At 41.4% G+C, this 24,507-nt stretch overlaps 1 protein-coding gene and 2 non-coding genes across 5 annotated transcripts in view; all 3 read left to right on the top strand.

Annotated features, from left to right (window-relative positions):
* TMEM154 (transmembrane protein 154) overlaps window positions 1–21,689 on the top strand; it is a 54,210-nt gene extending 32,521 nt beyond the window's left edge. For all 3 annotated transcript variants that reach the window (XM_033215501.1, XM_033215499.1, XM_033215500.1), the window contains 4 exons: window positions 2,986–3,013; window positions 4,251–4,336; window positions 6,391–6,448; window positions 19,415–21,689. In XM_033215501.1, the coding sequence (XP_033071392.1) occupies window positions 2,986–3,013; window positions 4,251–4,336; window positions 6,391–6,448; window positions 19,415–19,430 (188 nt within the window). In that variant the 3' untranslated portion in view covers window positions 19,431–21,689. The remainder of the gene's footprint in view (window positions 1–2,985; window positions 3,014–4,250; window positions 4,337–6,390; window positions 6,449–19,414) is intronic.
* Window positions 21,690–22,816: 1,127 nt separating this feature from the next.
* On the top strand, window positions 22,817–23,001 carry LOC117086566. Its single transcript, XR_004438457.1, has one exon. It is a non-coding gene; the product is annotated as a U2 spliceosomal RNA (small nuclear RNA).
* Window positions 23,002–23,966: 965 nt separating this feature from the next.
* Window positions 23,967–24,151, top strand: LOC117086565. Its single transcript, XR_004438456.1, has one exon. It is a non-coding gene; the product is annotated as a U2 spliceosomal RNA (small nuclear RNA).
* The last annotated feature ends 356 nt before the right edge of the window (window positions 24,152–24,507 follow it).

Here is a 24,507-nt window from a genome sequence, read left to right as displayed (position 1 = left end):
GCCAATGCTTTAATATAGACATGATCACTAGCTGCTTAACAGAGGGATATCATTTCAGAAAAACTGAATGCTCAAAGTTCATAAAAGCACAATATTTACATTAGCAAAATGTGATTTTTTTCAGGTAAAATACAATTATCATGGAAGGTCAGAGCAGTATGTTGCTTGGAAAGCTCCCACAGAAATGCTTTACAGGAGGGCATGGATACCTGCACACTATGTCCCCTGGGAAAGTTAGAAGCAGACATACTGTTTCTTACCCCACGTGGATAGAGCCTGGTCTGTTATACTATACCAGGAAATAAGTCTTTAAATCTGACACTGGGAGAGGACTTGGCCAAAACTTTTAGAACACTTCATCTGATTGGAAATTACTTTTTCCTTTGGGCTTGTCCGTTTCATGTCCAGGGAAAGAGAAACATGGTGTAGTAACGTGATGTTCTGCTATCATTCTTCCTAGACCTCCCGGCATTAAATCTGCAGTGTCTTGATGTGCGAGGTCTCTCTGAAAGAGCTGCAGGGAAAACAGCTGGCAATAAACTACCACTTTAAACAGGCTGTGGCTACATGATGCCTGGCTTGCTCAGTAAATCTTCTGGAAAGAGACTCTTTCTCTTGCTCACTGCTCAGCATGGAAACAAGATAAGGAAGACAGAGGCTCCTGTAGCTCCTGCCCTCCCCTAGCCTCCACCAGACAACCCCACTGTCGAATGTACAAAGGAGAGGACCTGAGAGGAGGGTACTGTCAGGCTAAGTGGGGATCATGTAGGAACTGAAGGAGGAGGACAAAGTGGGTCGGAGGAGATGAAATGGAAGGATTGTTGCAGGGAAAATGGAATGGAGGGGGGGTTGAGATGGAGCTTTGTAAGAGCTGCATTTGCCTCCTGGTTGCGAAGGGAATAGGTGGCTATTCATAAATAGACATAGGCCGGTGGAGTGGAGCGGGCAGAGCCTGATTGCTGAGGACAAGTAATTGGTCTCCCTCCTGGTTTAATGCTCTGCTCTTTGTGTGCCCTCCCAGATGTTTTTCTGTTGCCATGGTGGCTGGAGCAGAGGTAATAGCCATGGAGCAGGGAAGATGAGGCCACAGAAAGCTTTTTGCTTTGTTTTGATACTGATTACAGGAGCTTCACATTTGGTGCATCTGGAGCACTTTTGTAATGGCTTTTAAAAGTTTTCCTTCATCTGCATGCAGGCTAGCTTTTGCTCACCCTGAAGCCTGTGGGGAACCCAGATTATAAAGATAAATCCATGCCCACAACGGTGGGGCCATGCAGCCACTTGCTCTCCGGGAAATTAGTCAGGAATTATTCAGCAGGGAAAAAGGGAGAGGGAGGAGGAGGGAGTGACAAAACAGGAGGATCTTTATGGGTCACCTGTAGGGATGTTCAATTGTGTAGGAGCTTTATTTATAGTAAAATTCCTTAAGGAAATGGCCTGTATATTTTAGATAGAAAGTGTGTGTGGGGTGTGTGTGTGTGTGTATTCTCCTTTTCCCATCTAAGTTTCTGAGGAGTCAGGCATCTGCAGGAAGCTTTAGATTCCTACTGGAGGGCAAGAGGACATAGCCTGCAGCTCCTGGAAGGCAAGCAGTGATGGCATGAAACTTACATCTGTGCCCAGCTTTCCTGGATTAGCAATGCCATTCAAGCTTGCCAACCCACAGGAAATTACAGCAGCTCACTGCCTCCAGGAACTCAGTTCCAGGTGTCTGCTGGTTGTGTTCCTTCACTGAGGGCCTCCATTTCTCCAGGACAGACAATAGGAGGCCTCTGATTGCCAAGGATCAGAAACGTCTGACTATTTGGTGGACCCTACAAAATGGTTTGCTTTTCAATCATTTTCACATCATAAATGGTGCAGTAGGCCTATGCTATCCACTCAACATCATTGCCTAATTTCTCTGGATGTGTTGGTTCTCCTGTCAAATGAAACAGGGCTTCAGCTGGGACATCAGGCTCCGATTCTCACCACTTGTTCATTTGGAGTCTGATGTGCGTTAGAGCCATTTTCTAAACAGTTACCTGACTCTCATCTCAACCAATGGGAACTAAAAACAGGCTTCTTGGAAGTTTCACTATGCTAAGTCCAAAATATTGGACATGAGTTGAACCCCAGTGCTGGACAATTGAGGTTAACACCTAATCATTTATTCCACTGATATTGACTAGGCATTTACCAGGTACTGTGCTAGCTGGCTCAGAGCTGGGGGGATACCACAATGAGTAAGACAGACATGATCCCTGTCCCTTTGTACTTATGGTCCAGTAAGAGAGACAGACAGAAAGAAAAAAAAAAAAAAATCAAACAGACGAGTTGACCAATGAGAAATTGTGGCCAATATTATGAAGGATGCAAGCAAGGTGCTGAGCTGGGGAGCAACAGGAAAGATGGGCCCTGCTTTATATAGAGGAGGTGGGGAAGACCTCCCTGAGGAAAGAGTATTTAAGCTGGGACCCTGAGGATGTGAGGGATCCGGCCATGCAAAGAGCAGGGGTAAAAGGAAAATTCCAAGGGGAGCCCTTGATGGAAGAGACCACATCCTCTGCCAGGAGTGAGGCACAGTGCCACAGTGCTCAGCATGGTGTATCACAGGAAATGAAGCAGCGACCTTTAGATCTGGGACATTTTACTGAAGGAGGCCAAGGAGCAAAGCCCTCTTGTTTCACCCTCCCTTGCCTTTCCTTACCACTGTTTTCCTCTTCTTGTGGATGTAAAAAATAAAGACAGATGAACATCTGATCTGAAGTGAGTGGTCTCCGCTGACCATCCACATCTAAAAGAAAGCAGATTTCACAGGGATTAGGACCTAGTTTCAATATGGCAATCCGCACTTGTTTAACTCTAAGTTAATGATCGCTCCTTTAAAAACATTACTTAATGTCATTTTGCTCTCTTTGTAAAGCAGACTTCAGCTGTTGTTGAGATTAAAAGTTGTTACAGAAGAACAAAGCTAACATGACCTTTATGTTCATTTCCTTTTAGATGAACTGGGAAATGAAAACGTGAAAGTGTAAGTTTTCCCTGCTGCTTCTGATCCACCTGGGGTGTGAACAGCAACAGTTAGGGCAGACAGCTGCCTTTTCAGGTGTTTTTGTTCTGACACCTTGCGAAGCTCTCCTGCTTCCCAGGCTGGGCTGGAGATCTCTGGTAGCCTAAGGGAGGATGTGCTGGCATCCCCAAACCCTATCCAGCGTGTGAGTGTGATCTGGGCAAGGACAGTGTGTCATCTGCTTTATTTCGTTGTCCTACGTTCAGGAAAGAAACCTGACTGCTGCCAATTTCAAGTGCATAGCAGTTAAATATTCCATCCCTAGTTGTATTTCAAGGATGTCGTTTCATTTACTCTGATTAGAAATTTTATCACCTGGAAAGATACTTGAGCTGGTATTTAGCAGGGGATCCCTGGTCGAAGCAGAAGTTCGCACAGCAAGAACCCCCAGGGATGGGAGAGAGAGAGGAGGAAGAAGGGAAGAGTGGGAGGAGCAGGAGGAAGGGAGAGGAGGGAGGGAAGGGGGGGTGGGAGAGAGAAAAACAAGCCTCCACTCAGAAGCATGTTCTGGGGTGATGCCATCCCCTCCCCACCTTCCAAGCAGCCTCCTGGTTTAGAAACTTTGTGGCTTCCTCTACACAGTGTACTGCCTATGCTGCTTTCAGAGCTGGTGGTCCCTCTTTCTTCAGCCCTATCTCCACTAACCATGGGCTCTGTCCCTTGACTGTGCACTTTGAGCTTCTGCAAGTGAGGGCGGGGAATTTCTGAAAGCAATTGCTCCATTTCTCTAAGAGGGAAAGGCCTGGGAATTGAAGGGACAGGTGATAACTATAGCCTGTTGACAGTGACCTCTTGACCTGGGGCACTGATCAAAAACCCCAAGGAAGAGGAAGTGAAATTAAGCAAGGCTAAAATGCTTAATGTGGCAACTCCCCGGAAGGGCCTCACCCTGGGAGCCTTGCAGACTTGACTTTGTACCTTCAGGGGAGCAGTCAGTCTCTCGGGTTCCCTTGTAGTCCACTTGCTGGGCCTGTGGGCACCCCACTTTTGGACCTGTGATAAATGTATGCTTGTGTGGTAGCCTTTCTTCCTACTGAAGTTTGATAGTTTGGACAAGGGCAAGCCCTCAGGCTTCCCTAGAGCATAAGGCACTGAATCAAGTTCATCTTCCTCAGGATCAGCACTCTAGTCTCTTTCCAAATGAAATCAGACACATTTCACATTTCTTTCCAACAAGCCTTTTGCTCTCTATTTCTAGCCCTATTTTTGAGGAAGATACACCCTCTGTTATGGAAATTGAAATGGAAGAGCTTGATAAATGGATGAACAGCATGAATAGAAATGGTATGTGGTAACCTAAAGTTTTTTTTTTTTTTCTTTCCTCTTTAGTAACAGAAGGCTGCAACAGCTTTATAAATATCTCAATAAATCCTGGAGTGAGACAGAGTCCAATCCCACATTAGATCTGGTACATGCAGATAATAAACTTGGTCTGACAATATTTAAATATTCAGCTTAATTGTTGCCACTTGTTTTTATTTCTGTACAAGTTGTTGAAATGGTCTTTTTGAAGCAGAAAATGGTATTTTACTCAAGAAAGGAAATCTCTGAGGCCAAATGATCTGGAAAAAGTTAGCATCTGGCATTAACTTATACATTACAGAATTTAGAGATCTATAATTTTAAACTGACTATGGATATAAAACTTTATCAAATGTAGTAGCCATAGATCTGTGCTGTTCAACGTAATAGACAATCACCAAATGTGGCTATTTAAATTTAAATTAATTAAAACTAAAATTAAAAATATTGTGTGTTTAGTAGCCAATGGCTACTTAAGTGGACAGTGTAATGTAGAATATTTCTATCACTTCAGGATGCTCTATTGGACATTGCTCATGTAGATGGAGATACACATACCGCATATAACAACTTCCAATTGATATCTGGCAGTAATGGAAGTCTATGTTCCTTACTTTTTAGTAAATCAATAATGGGACTTTAAAATGACGACAGCTGCTGTTTCTTTTTTAAATTCCCTTTAAAAATTAATTATTTTTACTACTTAGATTAAATTAATAAAAACCCAGCATTATCATATCATTTGTATTTTTTACCATTTATCTTAAAAAAAAATACCCTGGAGTCTGTCAAATTCAACTAGAGTTCGAAAATTCAGAGACTGGTTATAAGGATTATTACTACCAGGCCAGGCACGGCAGCTCACATCTATAACCCCAGCACTTTTGAAGGCTGAGGCGGGTGGATCCCCTGAGATCAGGAGTTCGAAACCAGCCTGGCAAACATGGTGAAACTCCCTCTCTACTGAAAATACAAAATTAGCTGGGTGTGGTGGCGCATGTCTGTACTCCCAGCTACTAGGGAGGCTGAGGCAGGAGAATAGCTTGAACCCAGGAGGCAGAGGTTGCAGTGAGCCGAGATCGCACCACTGCACTCCAGCCTGGGCAACAGAGCAAGACTCTATCTCAAACAAACAAACAAACAAAGAATTATTACTACCACAGTCTTATCAAGATGTGATTTCAAAAAAGAGCCACTCAGCTAACCTGTACAATTTCTAACAGGAAAGAAGGACTCTGTAAAGCCATTCTATTTGAGGATGGGGCGGGTCATTGAGATAGTACTTCAGGAATCTCATTTTGTTGTTTTCAGTTGCTAAAAGTAATATGCATACATAGTAGAATTTTTTAAATGCAGAAAAAAAAGTAGAAGAAAAAAATTCACTGCAGAAAGGCAATCTCTTCTTACTATGTTGTTGTATTACGTTTTGTGCCAGAGATTTTGTGAAATATAAAATCATGATTCTGTCATGCTCACTAAAACCAGAAAAATGGAAAAGGCATTTCTATTCGACAACTAAAGCTGAGTTATTTTGACATATAGGTGATAGAATCAAAGAATTTTTTTGCCCTTAAAAGTAACGAGTGGTGTATAGAAAGGAACTCATGACCATAGGAAGATTGGCTGTTTTCCCACTTTACCCAATTCTTTTCTACCATGCAATCTGATGAAATCATTCTGCAGACACACTGGAACCTCAGGCGAAGCCATCTTATTCCAGTGTCTATCCTGAGACGTGCAGATTCTAGCTTTTGGAGCACTGGGGTGCTACAGGGACAGAAAACCAAGCAGTGATGAATTGTGTCCTTTCCAGGGTCAGAGGCACGTTGAAGTTTTGTATCTGTGTTATTAGCGCTTTTTCCATTTCAAGAACCTTGACATCATTAATCTTTTCACCACTGTCACTCCTTGGCGAGGCCATTTTAGCACAAGTAACCACGCAGATCAGAGAACTATGGTATTCAACTGTATCAGGTTTGTGGATAGAAGATACAATTTCAGTAACTAACAATGAGTTTGCTTTTATTCTGTCCTAGCTGACTATGAATGTTTACCTACCTTGAAGGAAGAGAAGGAATCAAATCACAACCCAAGGTACTTCTCATTTCTGCCACAGATTATATGTTTATAGCAGGGAGGGGATTGGGAACTATGCTTCTCTGTGCCTATAAATTGTATGAGACCATTTACATGGGTGGATATGTGCATAGTGTGGAGAAGAGGAAGTATGTTACAGAAAATAGAAGGCTATAAAGTAAATATCCTAGGGCTCTTTATCTTTAGAAATAAATTAGTATTGACATTTTCTTGCCCTTCTGAGGAGACACTGTTGCCTCAGCTTCTGTTTTAGTCATAAAACTTTCCAATTATGACAAACTGTAGGTTTGTTTACCTTGGATAAATAGATGTTTGGTAAGGAAAACAGATGGAGGCGACAGTCTTAAAGTGGGTAACTGTAAACTGGAGTGAGAAAATAAATGGAAATTTTTAAAAAATGTTCCATTTTACCGCTAGGTGGCTCTGCTTGATAGAAAATTTTAGTGCTTTGGGGTTTGGGTATCATTTAGCATTCCACAATTTCATTTAAATTATATTATCTTTTGTGAGGATAGAAATGACCACGTTGAGGGTGTTTTGATTAGAAAATTGTTTTGTCAGGACATGGGAAGTGTTCTAAGGAAAAAGGACTGATGGTTCAGCAGGTTGGGGACTTGCTCTGCAGAGCTCTGCTGTGACCTTGGAGGTACTGAGTGGTTGGCAGCAATCACTCATGGATACCCAGAGAGGAGAGAACTTGAGCCTATGCCTGAGATATCACACTTCTGTTGGAATAAATGGAATAAACCTTCAGGCAGGATAAATGCTCTCCCTCTGTGTTCGCCAGAAGTCTGGTGCCAGTCATCTTAAATGCTTCCAGACTGCCGTCACTTGTCACTGGGCAATCCCTGAAGCCTGAGCATCGCAAGGGAATACTGATTATTAGGCAGTGGTTGCGGCAGTCAGATGTTTATCTTTGGACCCTTTTTCTGCATCTCCCCCTAAACCTTACTTAAGAATTCACCATCCCAAATCTCTCCTCACATCACACCACACAGTCTTATTCAGACAAACCTCAGCTCTGATGCCAAAGTCTATACCTATTGTAGATTTAGGTCAATATCACCCCCCTAGGCATTTTCATGTTAAGATTCTTTGCCAGTTCAGAAAGGATTCTATCCTATTTAAAAGAGATTCCAGGTCACGCTTGCTGACGCTTGCCTGTAGTCCTAGTTACTTGAGAGGCTGAGATGAGAGGATTGCTTGAGCCCAGGATTTCAGGATTGTAGTGAGCTATGATTGTACCACTGCATTCCAGCCTGGGCAACAAGCAAGAGCAACACTCTGTCTCTGAGAGAGAGAGAGAGAGAGAGAGAGAAGAGAGAGAGAGAGAGAAACAAGCAGGTGGAAGAAAACAAAATGCCAGGGGGAATATTACAAAGGGATATTTTCCCCATGTTTTGACCTTACCTGGAAATCTGTAACTATATATGTCTGGTATAGGGCTCAGATCACTACTAAACCTCCATAAATATCTTAAATATCTTATTACTCTATCCCTGATGAGCACCCTCAATGATGCTACAAACCACCCTCAGTGATTTTTACATACCTGCCTTTTGCTCTTTGAAATTGTTGGCAACATGGAAGAAGCTTAACATTACAGAATTGTATGGCAGTGAAAGTGCCTTAAAAATCAGATTTTTGGCCAGGCACGGTGGCTTATGCCTGTAATTCCAGCACTTTGGGAGGCTGAGGCAGGCAGATCACCTGAGGTCAGGAGTTTGAGACCAGCCTGGCCAACATGGTGAAACTCTGTCTCTACCAAAAATACAAAAATTAGCCAGGCAAAGTGGCAGGTGCCTGTAATCCCAGCTACTCGGGAGGCCGAGGCAGGAGAATCCCTTCAACCCAGGAGGCGGAGGTTGCGGTGAGCGCTGATCACATCATTGCACTCCAGCCTGGGCAACAAGAGCGAAATTCTGTTTCAAAAAAAAATCACATTTTTGAAATAATGAGAAAATGAGCTAGAGCCTTAACATAGTTAAATTATTGTTTTAAAAGGGAATGTCTACATTCCTCTGTGGGTCCAGAGCTGTCTGACATTCACAGGATGGCTGTCAGGCCTTCACTTTATGCCCTTTCAGTGATGCCAGCACTAGCATTTGAGAACCAAGAATGGCAAGTCCCAGATCTTTGTAAAGCCAGGCACTTTCTGATTACTTCAAAGGTTATTATGATATTGCAAAGTTAATTTTTTATTCACTAAAAAATCTAAGAAAAGTACATTGGTTTTAGAACAAAATCCAGCACAAAGTAAGTTCTCAATAAGCACTGGTTATTGCTACTATAATTATTAGGAAATTAAAACTGATATACAGAAACTCACTGCCTTTATACTAAGACCCAGCTCACTGGATTAAAAAACAAACAAAACAAAAAAACCCTCACTTCCTTTATCCTAAGCCTGTATCCTAAGACCCAGACATATCAATATTGGTGGGCAAAGCATTATTTTTGTCCCTGTGTTCCCTGTGGTTTCTTTCTGGACCTCCCAATCCTGGGAAATCAGGAATTTGTTTGATCTACTATGAGACTTTCTGTTCTCCTTCATTACTGGCATAGGCCCATTAATGTTGGTGATTTAGGAATAGTCCACTTATCACTCTGGAGTTTTTTGGTGTTTTGTCGTTTTGTGTTGAGACAGAGTCTTGTTCTGTTGTCTAGGCTGAAGTGCAGTGGTGTGATCATGGCTCACTGCAGCCTCAACCTCCTGGGCCTAAGTGATTCCCCCAACTTAGCCTCCCTAGTAGTTGGGACCACAGGTTTGTCCACCATGACTGGTTAATTTTATTTTACTTTATTGTGGTGACAGGGTCTCCTTATGTTGCCCAGGCTGGTTTCACACTTTTGGGCTCAATCAATCCTTCTGCTGCCTTGGCCTCCCAAAGTGTTAGGATGACAGGAGTGAGCCACCATGCCTGGCCCATTCTGAAGTTTTTAAAAGCATATTAGCACCTTATAATTTGGACAATCTTTCTTTTCTGTCATAATTTCAGTTACATTTCTTTTTCTTATGCTAATGTTTTAACTACATTGATAATCCATAAAATGTTTACTTTGAGTATCTACCCTGCGACAAAAATAAGATTTCTTTTGTCTCTAAAAGCTTGTGAATTGTTATAGATACAGGTGGAAAGTGCATTAGTGGGTCATAAGACTCAGAATCAGAAGACTCATTTTCAGACCTCATTTGAATACTTGTTTGTTCTTTAGACAAAAACAAGTCACTTTAGCTCTCTGAGTTTTAATTTCTTCATCTTGAAAAATGGAAATAAGAACATCTGTCCTTCTAGTTTCACAGGATGATATAAGAGAATGAAACCACCTAACTAGGTTTTATTTTTATTTTGTTTATTTATTTATTTATTTATTTGAGACGGAGTTTTGCTCTTGTTGCCCATGCTAGAGTGCAATGGTGCAATCTCGGCTCATTGCCAGCCTCTGCCTCCTGGGTTCAAGCAGTTCTCCTGCCTCAGCCTCCTAAGTAGCTGGGATTACAGGTGCCTACCACCATGCCCGGCTAATTTTTTTTTTTTTTTTTTTGAGGCGGAGTCTCGCTCTGTCGCCTGGACTGGAGTGCAGTGGCCGGATCTCAGCTCACTGCAAGCTCCGTCTCCCAGGTTTACGCCATTCTCCTGCCTCAGCCTCCCAAGTAGCTGGGACTACAGGCACCCGCCACCTCGCCCGGCTAGTTTTTGTATTTTTAGTAGAGACGGGGTTTCACCGTGTTAGCCAGGATGGTCTCGATCTCCTGACCTCGTGATCCGCCCGTCTCGGCCTCCCAAAGTGCTGGGATTACAGGCTTGAGCCACCGCGCCCGGCCTAATTTTGTATTTTTAATAGAGACGGGGTTTTACCACATTGGTCAGGCTGGTCTCAAACTTCTGACCTCAGGTGATCCATCCACCTCGGCCTCCCAAAGTGCTGGGATTACAGGTGTGAGACACTGCGCCCAGCAGTAGCTAAGTTTTAAAGCATTATGCAAGTGAAACTAATTATTTTTATGCAGTGGCAATAGTTCTTCCCCTCCCACACTGGTATTTTAAAAGATTATTTTTAGGGCAGTTTTAGGTTCACAGCAAAACTGAGCAGAAAGTACAGAGTTCCCATATACCCTCTGCCCTCACACATGCACAGCCTCTCCCATTATCAATGTCCCCCATCGGAGTGCCACGTTTGTTGCAATCAATCAACCTACATTGACACACCATTATCACCCAAAGTTTTCCATTGGCTTTTACCTTGTGCATGATTCTTCCTCTGTCATCGAAGTAGTATACAGGTGAATTTAATGCTTCAGAAAGTATGCAACAGTCATTAAAAATTGAATTTAGTGGAAAACACGCTTCTTTCTCCTGATAAACAAAGACTTCTGGAATTCATTTACAGGCTTCCACTTTCCTTGATGCTAGAAAGACACCCCTGACAAAGAACCTCTGTTATCTATTAAGTCCATAGAACCTAAATCCGCCATGCTTCTGGGAAAAGGGAGTTAATCTGGTAACCACCCTGCAGTGAATATACCACATTGTGTGCAAAGACTTCAACTCTTCAACCTTGTCTTGTTAGGGTCCATAATCTCAGGGCTTTCAGAATTTTATCCACGTCTGATTGGCCAGTCCTTGTTCATTACTTTCCTCTGTCCTCATTTAATGGATATTCTTCCTGAGCTGTGGAATCCAAAAGACAGTACAGGATTTTAATAAGGACCAGAGATGTACAAAATACTATGGGAAGTTGACACTATGGTTTTCATGTTTTAAAAAAATCAATAGGAAAAGCAACAAAGGAATCATGGGGGAGGGGAGTGTTTCATATTCTTATTTTCCATCTTAGCATCTTTTCTGTGATTCATACCTGCTATGTGCCTGGCACTGCACAGGGGCATAGTGTAAGTGGGAGGAGGGCACTAGGAGGGGTCTGCCCTCAAGTTGAAGAGAATTTCATCCCTGATCTGGTTAAGCATTGCCAACACATGGTAATGACAGAAAACAGATCCTCTTGGTTGGTTTTATTATTGTTTTAACTTTCATGTAGAAAACACACTCCCTTATTGCCTAACCCCACCCTCACAACACCCTCCCAAATGCCACTAGATAGTGGTGCAAACAAGAAAAAGTCCCTTTTTTCATGACTCTTCCAATCTAGCCAGCCTCTTCCTTCTTCTGGAGGCATTTGTAGTTACAAGGTTTCCTGAAAGCTTGGTCTTTCTGTCTCTGCAACCTCAGATGAATAACCACAGACAAGGAATCGCAAGTATCAGCCAAATGCCTGTCTTCTTTCCTCTTATATCTCTTGACCACAGGGATGATTTTACATTGAGCAACAACATAGGGAAAGATTAGGGAAAGAATTAGATTTGGTAGGCCGGGCTCAGTGGCTCAAGCCTGTAATCTCAGCACTTTGGGAGGCTGAGACGGGCGGATCACGAGGTCGGGAGATCGAGACCATCCTGCCTAACCTGGTGAAACTCCGTCTCTACTAAAAAATACAAAAAACTAGCCGGGCGAGGTGGTGGGCGCCTGTAGTCCCAGCTACTTGGGAGGCTGAGGCAGGAGAATGGTGTAAACCTGGGAGGCGGAGCTTGCAGTGAGCTGAGATCCGGCCACTGCACTCCAGCCTGGGGGACAGAGCGAGACTCCATCTCAAAAAAAAAAAAAAAAAAAAAAAGATTTAGATTTGGTTCTGCTCAAGTGGATTTATAATTTTGAAAATTCAGTAATAATTACAACAATAGTAAGACATTTACATCACATTTTCTATATGCTAGATGCCTAAGAAATTAACTAAGAGAGTGACAGTATATCTGTTCTTGTAATAATTCTACTGTTTATTCTATAGTTTATGTTTCTGAGCTCAATGTCGTTATAAAAATGGGTCGCTTCACTATTTTTCAGGAAAAGTTTAGGTTAGTTTAATAGAGAATTTTGTGGATTTCTTCCTGTTTCATCCCTTCTCTTTGTCATTTTTTGAGAAAGTACAATTTTTGATGTAGTTTTTCAAAAGACATTTATTGAACACTTAATATGTGCCTGACACTGTTGACATCATGTCAAAACAACCAGTTAAAAATAACATAATTTGAGTAAACTTAGAACTCAGAGAGGTTAAGTGGCTTGTTCAAGTTCACATGGCAGGTTAGTATCTGATAGAGCTCAATCTAGAGAAGAGTTTCTTTTAAAATTGTATTTTCATTCTCTTTTACTATTTTGTTAAAATAAGAAATATTTCATAAATTAAAAGACAAATTATAGATTAGAAAAAGAAGAACACTCAGCAGCAAGAAAGCCAGCCACCATGAAGCTAATATAGGAAAGTATTTGGTGAATAATGTGTCTATCACCCAGCACAGTCATTGACAACACTTAACCATTAATTGCAAGAAAACAGCAGTTTTGTGTGAGCTTTTTTTGGCCTGTCTGCTCAAGTCAATCTTTGTGACCACTTCTATTTTTTTTTTCTTTGTGTAGAGGCTTCTTTCCTCTTTTCTTCTTTAGTCCCTCAAAGTCATTTAAAAGTGTATAAATCCTTCTTGACTTACAGTGGGATTAGGTCTTGAGAGACACACTGTAAGTAAAAAAATTGTAAGTCAAAAATGCATGATATTTTCAAATTATAATGAGTTTATCTAGAGATAGCCCCATTGTAAGTCAAGGCGTGTAGTGACTACATATCACTTTTGCTCCATTGTAAAGTCAAAAAAAGTGTAAGTTAAACATTGTAAGTCAGGGATCATCTGTAATTCAAGTATTAAGTGTTGGTTTCTCTCAGATCTGAGCTTGATATTATGAGGGATACAAAGTAACAGTTTATAACCCTGCAGGATGATAACCTCAAATAGTATTATTAAAACACAGATACACGCGTGCACGTGTGTGTGTGCATGTATGTGTTGGATGAGGGAAGATGTACTTACTTTTAAAAACCACAGCATTGCTTGAATAGTGGCCCAGATTATATCTACAACATGGGCATGATCTATGTGCATGACTAGGCTTGCCTCTGATGTTAGCCAGATGCATTACCTCAATCATTCCACCTGAGACCAGGCCTCTTGCAGGAAGGAGAAAGGACATTCTATTGAAGAGAAAGGGAGCCTGATCTAATTATTATGTGATTTTGTGCTAAACTGAACTCTGCACTCTCCCTAAAATGAGTTAGAGAGCATCATAACACAAGAAAGGTTGAACATAGGTTTATTGCCATCTTTGGAGACAGAGTACACGAGCTGTGGTCATAAAGAGGGATTGTTACAAGATAGACTGGTCAGGAGAACAAAGATGACTTATCTAATCCTGACTGCAACAAAGGGGCAATTATGAAACAAGGTATTACAGTTGCATCAGTCCTTATTCAACTGGTAGCATGCCCATTACATGCCTTCTTAAAGAAAACAATACAATGATGCTTTTTAATCAATTACATTTGGTTTTGTCAGCCTGTTACTATGCAGACTTTTGGGAAGGGTGCTCCACATTCTTTTTTTTTTTTTGAGATAGGGTCTCACTGTGTTGCCCAGACTGGAGTGCAGTGGTGTGATCTCAGCTCACTACATCTCCTCAACCTTCCCAATCTCAGGCAATCCTCCCACCTCAGCCACCCAAACATAAGGTATAAGGTTGGTGCAAAAGTAATTGCGGTTTTTGCCATTACTTTTAATAGCTGGGACTACTGACACGAGCCACCATGCCCAGCTAATTTTTGAATTTTTTGTAGAGACAATGTCTCACTATGTTCCCCAGGCTGGTCTCGAACTCATGGGCTCAAGTGGTCCTTGAGGCTTAAGTGCCCCGGCCTCCCAAGTTGCTAGGATTACAGACATGAGCCACCACACTTGGCCCACATTCTTAAAATATCTGTCTAACATTCCTAGAAAAATTGCTCACTAATGTTACCATCATAGATAAGTTACTAAAACTGCTTTCAAACTAAAGGTTTGAAAAGGGATCACTTATTTGATTTGTTGCAATTCTGTGACAGTTTGCTAAGATTTTTTTAACAGAGAGCTCCTAAGAATTTTCAGAATTAAAAATGTCTAGGTTTATTTGATGATTTCACAGAGAGAATAAATAGCCAAAAAGACAGCAGGAAACATATCTAACTAAATAAAGGAATGAGCATTTGGGAGAGAATGCCTCCAGGCTCAAGTGGTGGGCCAGGTCCCAGCTTGCTGATTTACCAACATGCCTGATGTCCATCCCAGCACCAGTAGGAGTTGCTACACTCTAGGAGTGGCCTGATGTCCCACAGGTGAGGCAACTATTACCCTATGTGGCAGTGCTTGTCAATTGCTCACGGTCCACGGAGCTGTGGCTGTGGGCACCATAGCTTGAGCTTCTTTTCCTCTTTGGTGCTTTAAGTTAAACAAGTTCTTGTTGATGGACAGTGTCCCACACTGAGCCTTCAAAATGCTTCCCCTTAGAAATTTAGTTTGTTTTGGAAGATGGTTGCTGAAAGCCTTTGGATATTTGAAACAATATTCATGCTAGTGTTTTACCAACAAACACTGGCTACTGTAAAACCTGCAAAATAAGGATTACTAACCTTCATTCATGTGTCTGTGTGTCAGGCCTGGAGTATGGTATTTCACCTGCATTTTCTCATTTATTATTTACAAAACAATAAAGCTCATGGTATAGGTATATATGTTTTGCAGATGAGATGAGATAAGAACACTCCAGCTAAGAAAGGTTAATTTGTCCAATGTCACATGGCAAGAAAGTGAACCCTGATTCAGATTCAGGCCAACTGACCCAGGGCTCTTACCTACTATGCTAAAAAAGCCACTCAGCACACACCAACATTGGTAATATCATAAAAACAGCACAAACGTAAACTACCCAGGGATCAACTTAACTGAAAAAATGCAGGTGATAATATAAAATGTTCAGACTTTTATTGTGGCACATAAAAGACTTGAATGAATGGAGAGGTACACTGTGTTCCTGATGAAAGACTCAACAATGTAAAAATGATCATCTTAAATTCAACCCAGTCATCTTAAAAATCCTTATGCATATTTCATCTGGAAGAATAACTGTGTGCAAAGAGCCAGGACAATTTTAACAGAAGGAAAAAGTGAAATTGTAAGATGGAATAAAGGTAGGGAGTTCACAGGGAGTGTGTTATGCTTGATCAACAATTAAAACAGTGTACACTTGGAACCAAATTAGAATTAACATTTCATAGCAAGTGGATTATTTAATAAATAGTCTTGGGACAACTGACTAACATTTGGGGGGGAAATTTAGAGCTCAACCTCACGCTTTATACTAAAATAGACTCCAGATGAGTTTGAGTGTTAAAAAGAAAGAAAAAAAGCCAGAAAAAATACAGGAAAATATTATTTAGCTTTAAGGACAGAACTAGTTTGAAAGCATGATATACAAGTCAGAAATCATGAAAAGGATAGATGTGGCCGGGGGTGGTGGCTCACGCCTGTAATCCCAACACTTTGGGAGGCTGAGGCAGGCGGATCACGAGGTCAGGAGATTGAGACCATCCTTGCTAACACGGTGAAACCCTGCCTCTACTAAAAATACAAAAAATTTGCCAAATGTGGTGGCGGACACCTGTAGTCCCAGCTACTCGGGAGGCTGAGGCAGGAGAATGGCGTGAATCCGGGAGGCGGAGCTTGCAGTGAGCTGAGATAGCACCACTGCACTCCAGCCTGGGCGACAGAGCGAGACTCTGTCTCAAAAAATAAAAAATAAAAGGACAGATATAACTACATTAAAAACTCAGTGTTCTTGTACTTCAAAAAACACAGTAGGCTGGCTGGCCATAGTGTCTCACACCTGTAATCCCAGCACTTTGAGAGGCTGAGGTGGGTGGATTGCTTGAGCCCAGGAGTTCAAGACCAGCCTAGACAACATGGCATGACTCTGTCTTCACAAAAGTTAGCTAGGTGTGGTGGCACACAACTGTAGTCCCAGCTATGGGGGAGTGGGGGAAGGGGGGATGAGGTGGTAGGATTGCTTGAGCCCAGGAGGTCGAGGCTGCAGTGAGCTAAGATCTTGCCACTGCCCTCCAGCCTGGGTGACATGGCAAGATCCTATCTAAAAATGTAATAATAATTGTTCTACTTTATGAACAGAGACTATTAATAAGCAATTCAGCAAAGGAAGAAATTAAAATTACCAACTAAGCTTTGTAAAAGGTTTATAGTTTGTAGTAATAAAAAAGTAACAGTAAATACAATACCATTTTCACCTACTGGACTCACAAAAAAAATGAAAATAATAATATTCAATGTTGGAGAGGACATGGGGAAAAGGATATTTCCCTAAAGAATAGTGTTGGAAGAATGTAAATTTTAAAAATTTCTAGGAAAGGGGGATAATTTGACAATGAGCCATTAAAGCTTTAAAATTGTGTATAACAATTCCCTAATAATTCCCTTTCTAGGGATATATGCAAAGGTAACTATTGGAAGTTTCCAAAGATGTAGCAATGTTTATAATAAATACAAATTAAAAATTTGAAGTAGCCTAAATGTTTAACAATAAGGAATTGGCTAAAAAAAATATTTTTGATTTAGTGAGACAATAGAAAGCTATGTAGTCACTAAAAAGATGTTGTATATTTATTAGCAGAGACAGATGTTTATGTGTGAATGAGAGTGAGAAAAGCAGATTACAGAACAATATATAAAATATGATCCCATTTTGTACAAAAAGGATATATATCATTATCACAGGAAAATCTTTGGGGAAATAAATACCAAAATGTTAACGTAGTGAGATTATTGGTATTTTTGTTTTGCTTATTTGTATTTTCTATTTTTTTAACCAATGAATAGGGACTAATTTTATAATAATTAACTTTAAAAATCACTTCTATTATAACAGCTGGGCAAATATTAATGTTGTGGACAAAAGAGGGCCTTGCCTTTGTTGTTCAGTTGTATATTATGCTCTGCTTCAAGTGGCTGAAATTTCAAGATAAGGTCACAAAAGGAAAACATGCAATTCAGAGACTTATGTTCTATAGAGATAGACTCCTGGATCTTTGAACTATTCTCTTACTACCACCCAATTTCCAAGAAATTAAACCTCCTTGGGCAGTTTAAAAATTATTCAGGGTGACATAAGTGAGAGGAGTTCTCACATCTACTCTTCAGATGAAACATTTTTAAACTTTCAACCAGGCTTTCATTTGAAATATATTTTGATATGGTTTGTCTTTTTTTTTTTTTGAGACAGTGTGTCTCTCTTACCCAGGCTGGAGTACAGTGGCACAATCACAGCTCACTACAGCCTCAAATGCTAGGACTCCAGCAATCCTCCCACGTCAGCCTCCTGAGTAACTGGGACTACAGGTGTGCACCACCACACTTGGCTAATGTTTAATTTTTGTAGAGATGGTGTCTCACTGTATTGCCCCGACTGGTCTCAAACTCCTGGACTCAAGCAATCCTCCTGCCTCAGCCTCCCAAAGAGCTGGGATGACAGGTGTGAGCCACCACACCCACCCTGGTTTGTCCTTTTGTTCACTTCTCTGCCTCAGATAAAATTCTGTCCTCCCTTTCCTTTCCCATTGTTCTTCCCTCCTTGTGATAGCTTCTGCCTCTGTCTTCACAACATGAACCAACACCACACACAAACATATACACAATGTTTCCTGCCCTTTCATGGATAGATCCATCCATTATCTACCTACTTATCTACCTATTTATCTCTCTGTCTTTCTGTCTGTCTATCTATCTATCTAGGTGTGTCTCAGTGGCTCCGAAGTCCTTTTAGAAACACATGGAGTTTCCCTGAGTAGGAGAGCACTGAAATAGGAGTCAGAAGGATATCACCTATTGCAGACTATCCATACTTATGAGCGAGGGAGATACCAGATCTGTTGATCATTATCATTCAAGTGCTCCCTTGGAAGCAGAGGTCACTTCAAATAGAGACCTGCTAGGATGTGAGTGAAGGGAGTACAGAACTAAAAAGAGAAACGCGAGGAAGGGAAGTGCCACCTGTTTTCCAGGAGAGTTGGTGGAGCTGTGAGCCCACCAGGAAAAAGCTGTGGAGCCAGACACTTGGCAAAGATAGCCAAGTTAGAAGCAAAAGACCAAAGCAGCCAACAGTGTGGTCATGTTCAAATACCATGTTGATCATTTATGTCTGCTCACACCCCAGGATGCCCAATATTTGAATTCTAAATGACACTGAGAAGGCCCCTCCAGCTCCTTTGTAGGTATGAACAAAACGAGCTATTGAAGACATGCCAGGACCACAAACTCTTGAGAGAACACGGCATGTGGAAAATTAGTTTTAGAAAAAGGCAATTTGGCATGTATTCGTAGAGAATGGGATTAGCTTGATTAAACGGGGAACCCCCAACTCCATCTGGTTCTCTCTGCATCAGCACTGGGGAGGGCTATGAGGGGCAAGAGCTAGGGATTATTTTTTGGCTCTCATGAATTTCTTCCTCAGGAATCAAATGTAAAAGTCAGACTGACCTTCGTTTCAGAAATTGTAAGCTGGACACCACTGGCTTCCTGACGGTTTGTGATATCTTCAGTCACCTCCACAATGGAGTGACCAGCTCTCTTTAGCTTCTTAGAAATATATTACTGTTAACTGGGCGCGGTGGCTCACACCTGTAATCCCAGCACTTTGGGAGGCCAAGGTGGGCAGATAACGAGGTCAGGAGATTGAGACCCTCCTGGCTAACACGGTGAAACCCCATCTCTACTAAAAAAAAAAAAAAAAAAAAAAAAAAAATTTGCAAAAAATTAGCTGGGCGTAGTGGCAGGCCCCTGTAGTCCCAGCTACTCGGGAGGCTGAGGCAGGAGAATGACGTGAACCCAGGAGACGGAGCTTGCAGTGAGCCTGGATCGTGCCACTGCTCTCCAGCCTGGGCAACAGAGTGAGACTCTATCTCAAAAAAAAAAAAAAGAAAAAGAAATATATTACCGGTTTTTTGTGTGTATGTGTGTGTCTGTGTGTGTTTTTTTTACAGTGATAATGAATCCTAAACCTGAATGGCGCTGATGTTTTCCAAGAGAAGCAACCCCTGAGGGAGTCTGCTGAGCCTGCCAACTGAGGATGAAGAGGATACAAATTTAATTAATTTCAAATCAACATAGACACAAGAACCTTTTGCTGTTTCTTCCAACGCCCACTCTTCCTAATGATGGCATCACTTGCACTTGGAAGAATGTGCAATTGAGAAGTACTAGGAAAAGGCCTGGCTGCCATCCATCGCTGCCTCTGAGGGTGGAGAAGGAGGCGGGTGATGTGCTCACTTCTGATCAATGCGCCTTGCCTCCTCTCAGCCAACTTCTAACTCACTGTACTCACTCTGCTCATGCTAAATGTTCGTCACCTTTCTGCTTCATTCCTTAGGGCCTAAATCAGGAAGCCGTTTTATCAATGGTTTCCTTTTGGGCCACTAACCAGCTTTGGATAATTTCCTCTGATTATTCAAGTCCTCGGACAGGTAACTACATTCAGCAGAACTTTTCTCAAGGAGTGTTATGTCATGGAAAAGACACCAAACGCAGCAAGTGTTTTAATGAATACACCATCCCAGGGGGTCAGTACGCTCTGCCTGCCAAGAAGACACAGTGAGAGGGTCCACAGTCCTGATGAGATGGCGTTTGGTAACTTGTAGACCCTGACATGGCCAGGTCTGGTCACCCTTAAGAACTTCTCAGAGAAACTAGGAATCTTCCGTGAAAGAACTTATGTACTCCTCAGCTGAAATTCCCTTGCTTGTCAGCATTTCTGCAAAGCTCACACTTGTTTCACCATACCTCCCTTGGATGTGACATGTGGGTAGGAAGTATGTGCAGGTAGGAGTCATCTGTCAGCCTTCTGTGTTTCAGAGATCCTGAAGGTGGTTTGAAACAAACAGAAGAGGAGCAGGAAATATCTGTGCCTGTGGCAGGTATCACTCGTCATGCTTAGCATTCTCTCCTGCCAAGCTGGGATAAGCCTCATGTCCTAACACAGCACCCCTGGAGGTCTCTGTCAGTCCATCAGAGATGACATTCTATGTGGTATTTTTGACATCCTTGTGCTAAAAGCAATGGCACAAAATGGAAAAGGGCCCATTGACCACACGCACTCCAATAAAATCGATCTCCATTTATTCCTTAATTTTCTAAATCTGACCCCTTTAAATCAATCTAGCAAATTGAGAGTCCTCAGCTCTCCTTGGATACCTGATATTTTATTTCGAGAAAGACAAAGAAGGAAAATATTATTCATTTTACTACCCACATATAAACCAAGGGGAGATGGGACTACCCAAACATTTGCTGCTCAGTTTTGTGTCTTGTGCTTGAAAGTCTGCCCTAATGCATAACAAAAAGTACTTGTCTCCTACCTTTTGGGATCCCTTTAACAAGTATTTGCCTTCTGAACTACGTGGATAATTTCAAAGGCAGAGATCCAGACCAGAAAGGTCTTTCCATACAATGAAAGCTGTAACTAGCTGGTTGTGTTTAACCACTGTTATCACGCTATCCTGGGACTGCATAGAGCTTTGACAAAAGACAGACTTCAGGGTACATAACTTCAACAGATTTGTCTGTCATATTCTCACCAGCACATCTGAATGAGGCTTTGTGTTTTCCTTGCTCTCTTGCATGTTCCTTTTCAACTCATGGCCCACAGTGACTCTCAGATATTTATGCCAAAATTGCAGACAATTGTTTTCTGAATCATAACTTGTCTATTTTTCTGCCTATGTGTGCTACTTCCAGTTTGTTTCTCATCAACATTTTGACACTCAGAAGAGCCTCCATTTGCCTCTTTCTCTCTTTTGGTATCTAAGATCTTGGAACACTTGGGCCTTTACATTTGATCCAACCCTATCAAATAATGAACTTTTAGAAGTTCAGAGAAGTATCTGGGGTCCTGGAATCTCATGTTGATGAAGTCATATTTTATAATATGATAAAAATATTGTCATTCAGTATTTACATAATTCCAATTCTGGAAGAAGCACATTTCAGCGGCATGTCATTGAGTTTTTATTTGGTAAAGCTATACTTGCGCAGTGGACAAATCACTTTTTAAGAAGATGCTTTGTTCTATCAAGGTATATGAAGTTAGTATACGGCCACAACAGTCAAGCCTCAATTCTTGTACCTTGTGTCTTTTTATTACCGTTTAATCAATAGATATCATATGTTTATGACAGTTTCAAGAATTGTTTTTAAACCCAAACTTAATTTTATGTTTCGGACTATTGTTAGGAAAACAAAACAGAACAAAAAAACAAAAAATCCCTCACTAATTTGCCCTAAGAGCCAATCAGAACAAAATCTGACTTGAGAATATTTAGCAGATAAGTAAGTTTGATTGCATTTTTGTACATTTTAAGCAAACTAGGTTAACAACAACATAGCCTAGTCAAACGTCTCAGGAAACTTGTTTTAATAAACATGTAAAAATACCCATTCGTGACTCTTGACCCAGTGGTGTGACTCCTCCCTCTGGGAAGGGCTTTGTTACCCAATGCAAGACCACAGCCTGGATCCACCTTGATGTAGGTGGCTCCTGGATAACCACAGCAAACAAGTGTGATAAAGATGAGTAAAACTGGTCTTGGGAAAATAATTTCATAGTTTTTTATTCCCAGTTATGCTATATAATACAGGAGAACCAAAAGCTGTAAAATTATTTTATTTTATTTTTTAGAGACAGGGTCTCACTCTGTTGCCCAGGCTGGTTTCAAACTCCTGGGCTCAAGCAATCCTCCTGTCTCAACCTCCCAAAGTGCTGGGATTACAGGCATGAGCCACTGAGCCTGACCAGCTGTAGAATTATTATATTCATTTTCACTATGTGCTGCTTCTCACCTTTTTTTTTTTTTTTTTTTTTTTTGAGATGGAGTCTCACTCTATCACCCAGGCTGGAGTGCAGTGTCATGATCTTGGCTCACTGCAACCTCCGCCTCCCAGGTTCAAGCAATTCTCTTGCCTCAGCCTCCTGAGTAGCGGGGATTACAGGTCTGTGCCACTATGCCCAGCTAATTTTTGTATTTTTAGTAGACATGGGGTTTCACCATGTTGGCCAGGCTGGTCTCAAACTCCTGACCTCAAGTGATCCACCAGCCTCAGCCTCCCAAAGTGCTGGGATTACAGTTGAGAACCACTGTGTCCAGCCACACCCTGACTTTCACTGTAATCTCTGGATGTTTTATGTAACATACCTGGGCAATAGGGCTTATAGCAGAATTGGCCTTCGTGGTACAGGCCTTCCAAATTCTGAGTCTCATTTTTAGTCAGTCTTCCTCCATTCCAACTCCTGGATCCACCAGTTCCAACAGCCTGGATCCACCTTGATACTGACAGCCGGGCAGATGCTTCTGCTGATCACTGCAGCTCTAGCAATTGAAATGGATGTATGTATCGCTTCTCGGCCTTTTGGCTAAGATCAAGTGTAGTATCTGTTCTTATCAGTGAAATGGATGTATGAAAAAAATACTTGTCTGTTCTTTTATTTTGGTTGTTTAAACTATTAATTCACATCATCTCTGAAAAAAGGCCTTATGTTGACTAAAGAAAACATAGGCTTTAGTTTCGGCTTCTGTCAGAATTAATACCAATTCTGAATCTGGTGGAGTGATAAGACGTGGTTTCATACTGGGAGGACACTGCTGAAATTCGCCTTGTGGGAGAACATGGAAATTTTATACTGAATTATATTAACACGTGACTTTTCACATTCAGAGACATTCAGGATGAATTCTGGGGTTTCCATTTAATAGCTATAACAGGCAGTCCAGAACAACTTCACATATAGAAGCATTTCTGCTATGTGGCAATGACCAAAAGAGTTCTGTATATTAGTGTCGAGTGGAATTTGTCAAATTGCAGAACCCAGACAACCAATTGCCTGAATTATTATTTTTTGTTTTTAGCAACTCTTTGGCTTTATCTTGATGCTGTCTTGTCTGGCACCAAAGTTTTATTTTCCTCTTAGTCCTCTTGGGGATTGTTTTTGGGTGTTTCTTTTAATTTTTCTTTTTTTGAGACAGGGTCTTACTCTGATGCCCAGGCTGGAGTGTAATGGTGTGATTATGACTCACTGCAGCCTCAACTTCCCAGGCTCAGGTGATTCTGTTACCTCAGCCTCCCAAGTAGCTGGGACTACTGGTGTGCACCACTGGGACCGGCTAAATTTTTGTGTGTTTTGTACAGATAGGGTTTCACCATGTTGGCCAGGCTGGTCTCAAACTCCTGACCTCAAGTGATCCACCAGCCTCAGCCTCCCAAAGTGCTGGGATTACAGTTGAGAACCACTGTGTCCAGCCACACCCTGACTTTCACTGTAATCTCTGGATGTTTTATGTAACATACCTGGGCAATAGGGCTTATAGCAGAATTGGCCTTCGTGGTACAGGCCTTCCAAATTCTGAGTCTCATTTTTAGTCAGTCTTCCTCCATTCCAACTCCTGGATCCACCAGTTCCAACAGCCTGGATCCACCTTGATACTGACAGCCGGGCAGATGCTTCTGCTGATCACTGCAGCTCTAGCAATTGAAATGGATGTATGTATCGCTTCTCGGCCTTTTGGCTAAGATCAAGTGTAGTATCTGTTCTTATCAGTGAAATGGATGTATGAAAAAAATACTTGTCTGTTCTTTTATTTTGGTTGTTTAAACTATTAATTCACATCATCTCTGAAAAAAGGCCTTATGTTGACTAAAGAAAACATAGGCTTTAGTTTCGGCTTCTGTCAGAATTAATACCAATTCTGAATCTGGTGGAGTGATAAGACGTGGTTTCATACTGGGAGGACACTGCTGAAATTCGCCTTGTGGGAGAACATGGAAATTTTATACTGAATTATATTAACACGTGACTTTTCACATTCAGAGACATTCAGGATGAATTCTGGGGTTTCCATTTAATAGCTATAACAGGCAGTCCAGAACAACTTCACATATAGAAGCATTTCTGCTATGTGGCAATGACCAAAAGAGTTCTGTATATTAGTGTCGAGTGGAATTTGTCAAATTGCAGAACCCAGACAACCAATTGCCTGAATTATTATTTTTTGTTTTTAGCAACTCTTTGGCTTTATCTTGATGCTGT

This window comes from Trachypithecus francoisi, unplaced genomic scaffold, assembly GCF_009764315.1.
Source record: "Trachypithecus francoisi isolate TF-2019V2 unplaced genomic scaffold, Tfra_2.0 Lachesis_group1, whole genome shotgun sequence".
Lineage (NCBI taxonomy): Eukaryota > Metazoa > Chordata > Mammalia > Primates > Cercopithecidae > Trachypithecus > Trachypithecus francoisi.
The sequence above is the reverse complement of the archived record's forward strand: the minus strand, read 5'-3'. Positions and strand labels throughout refer to the sequence as shown.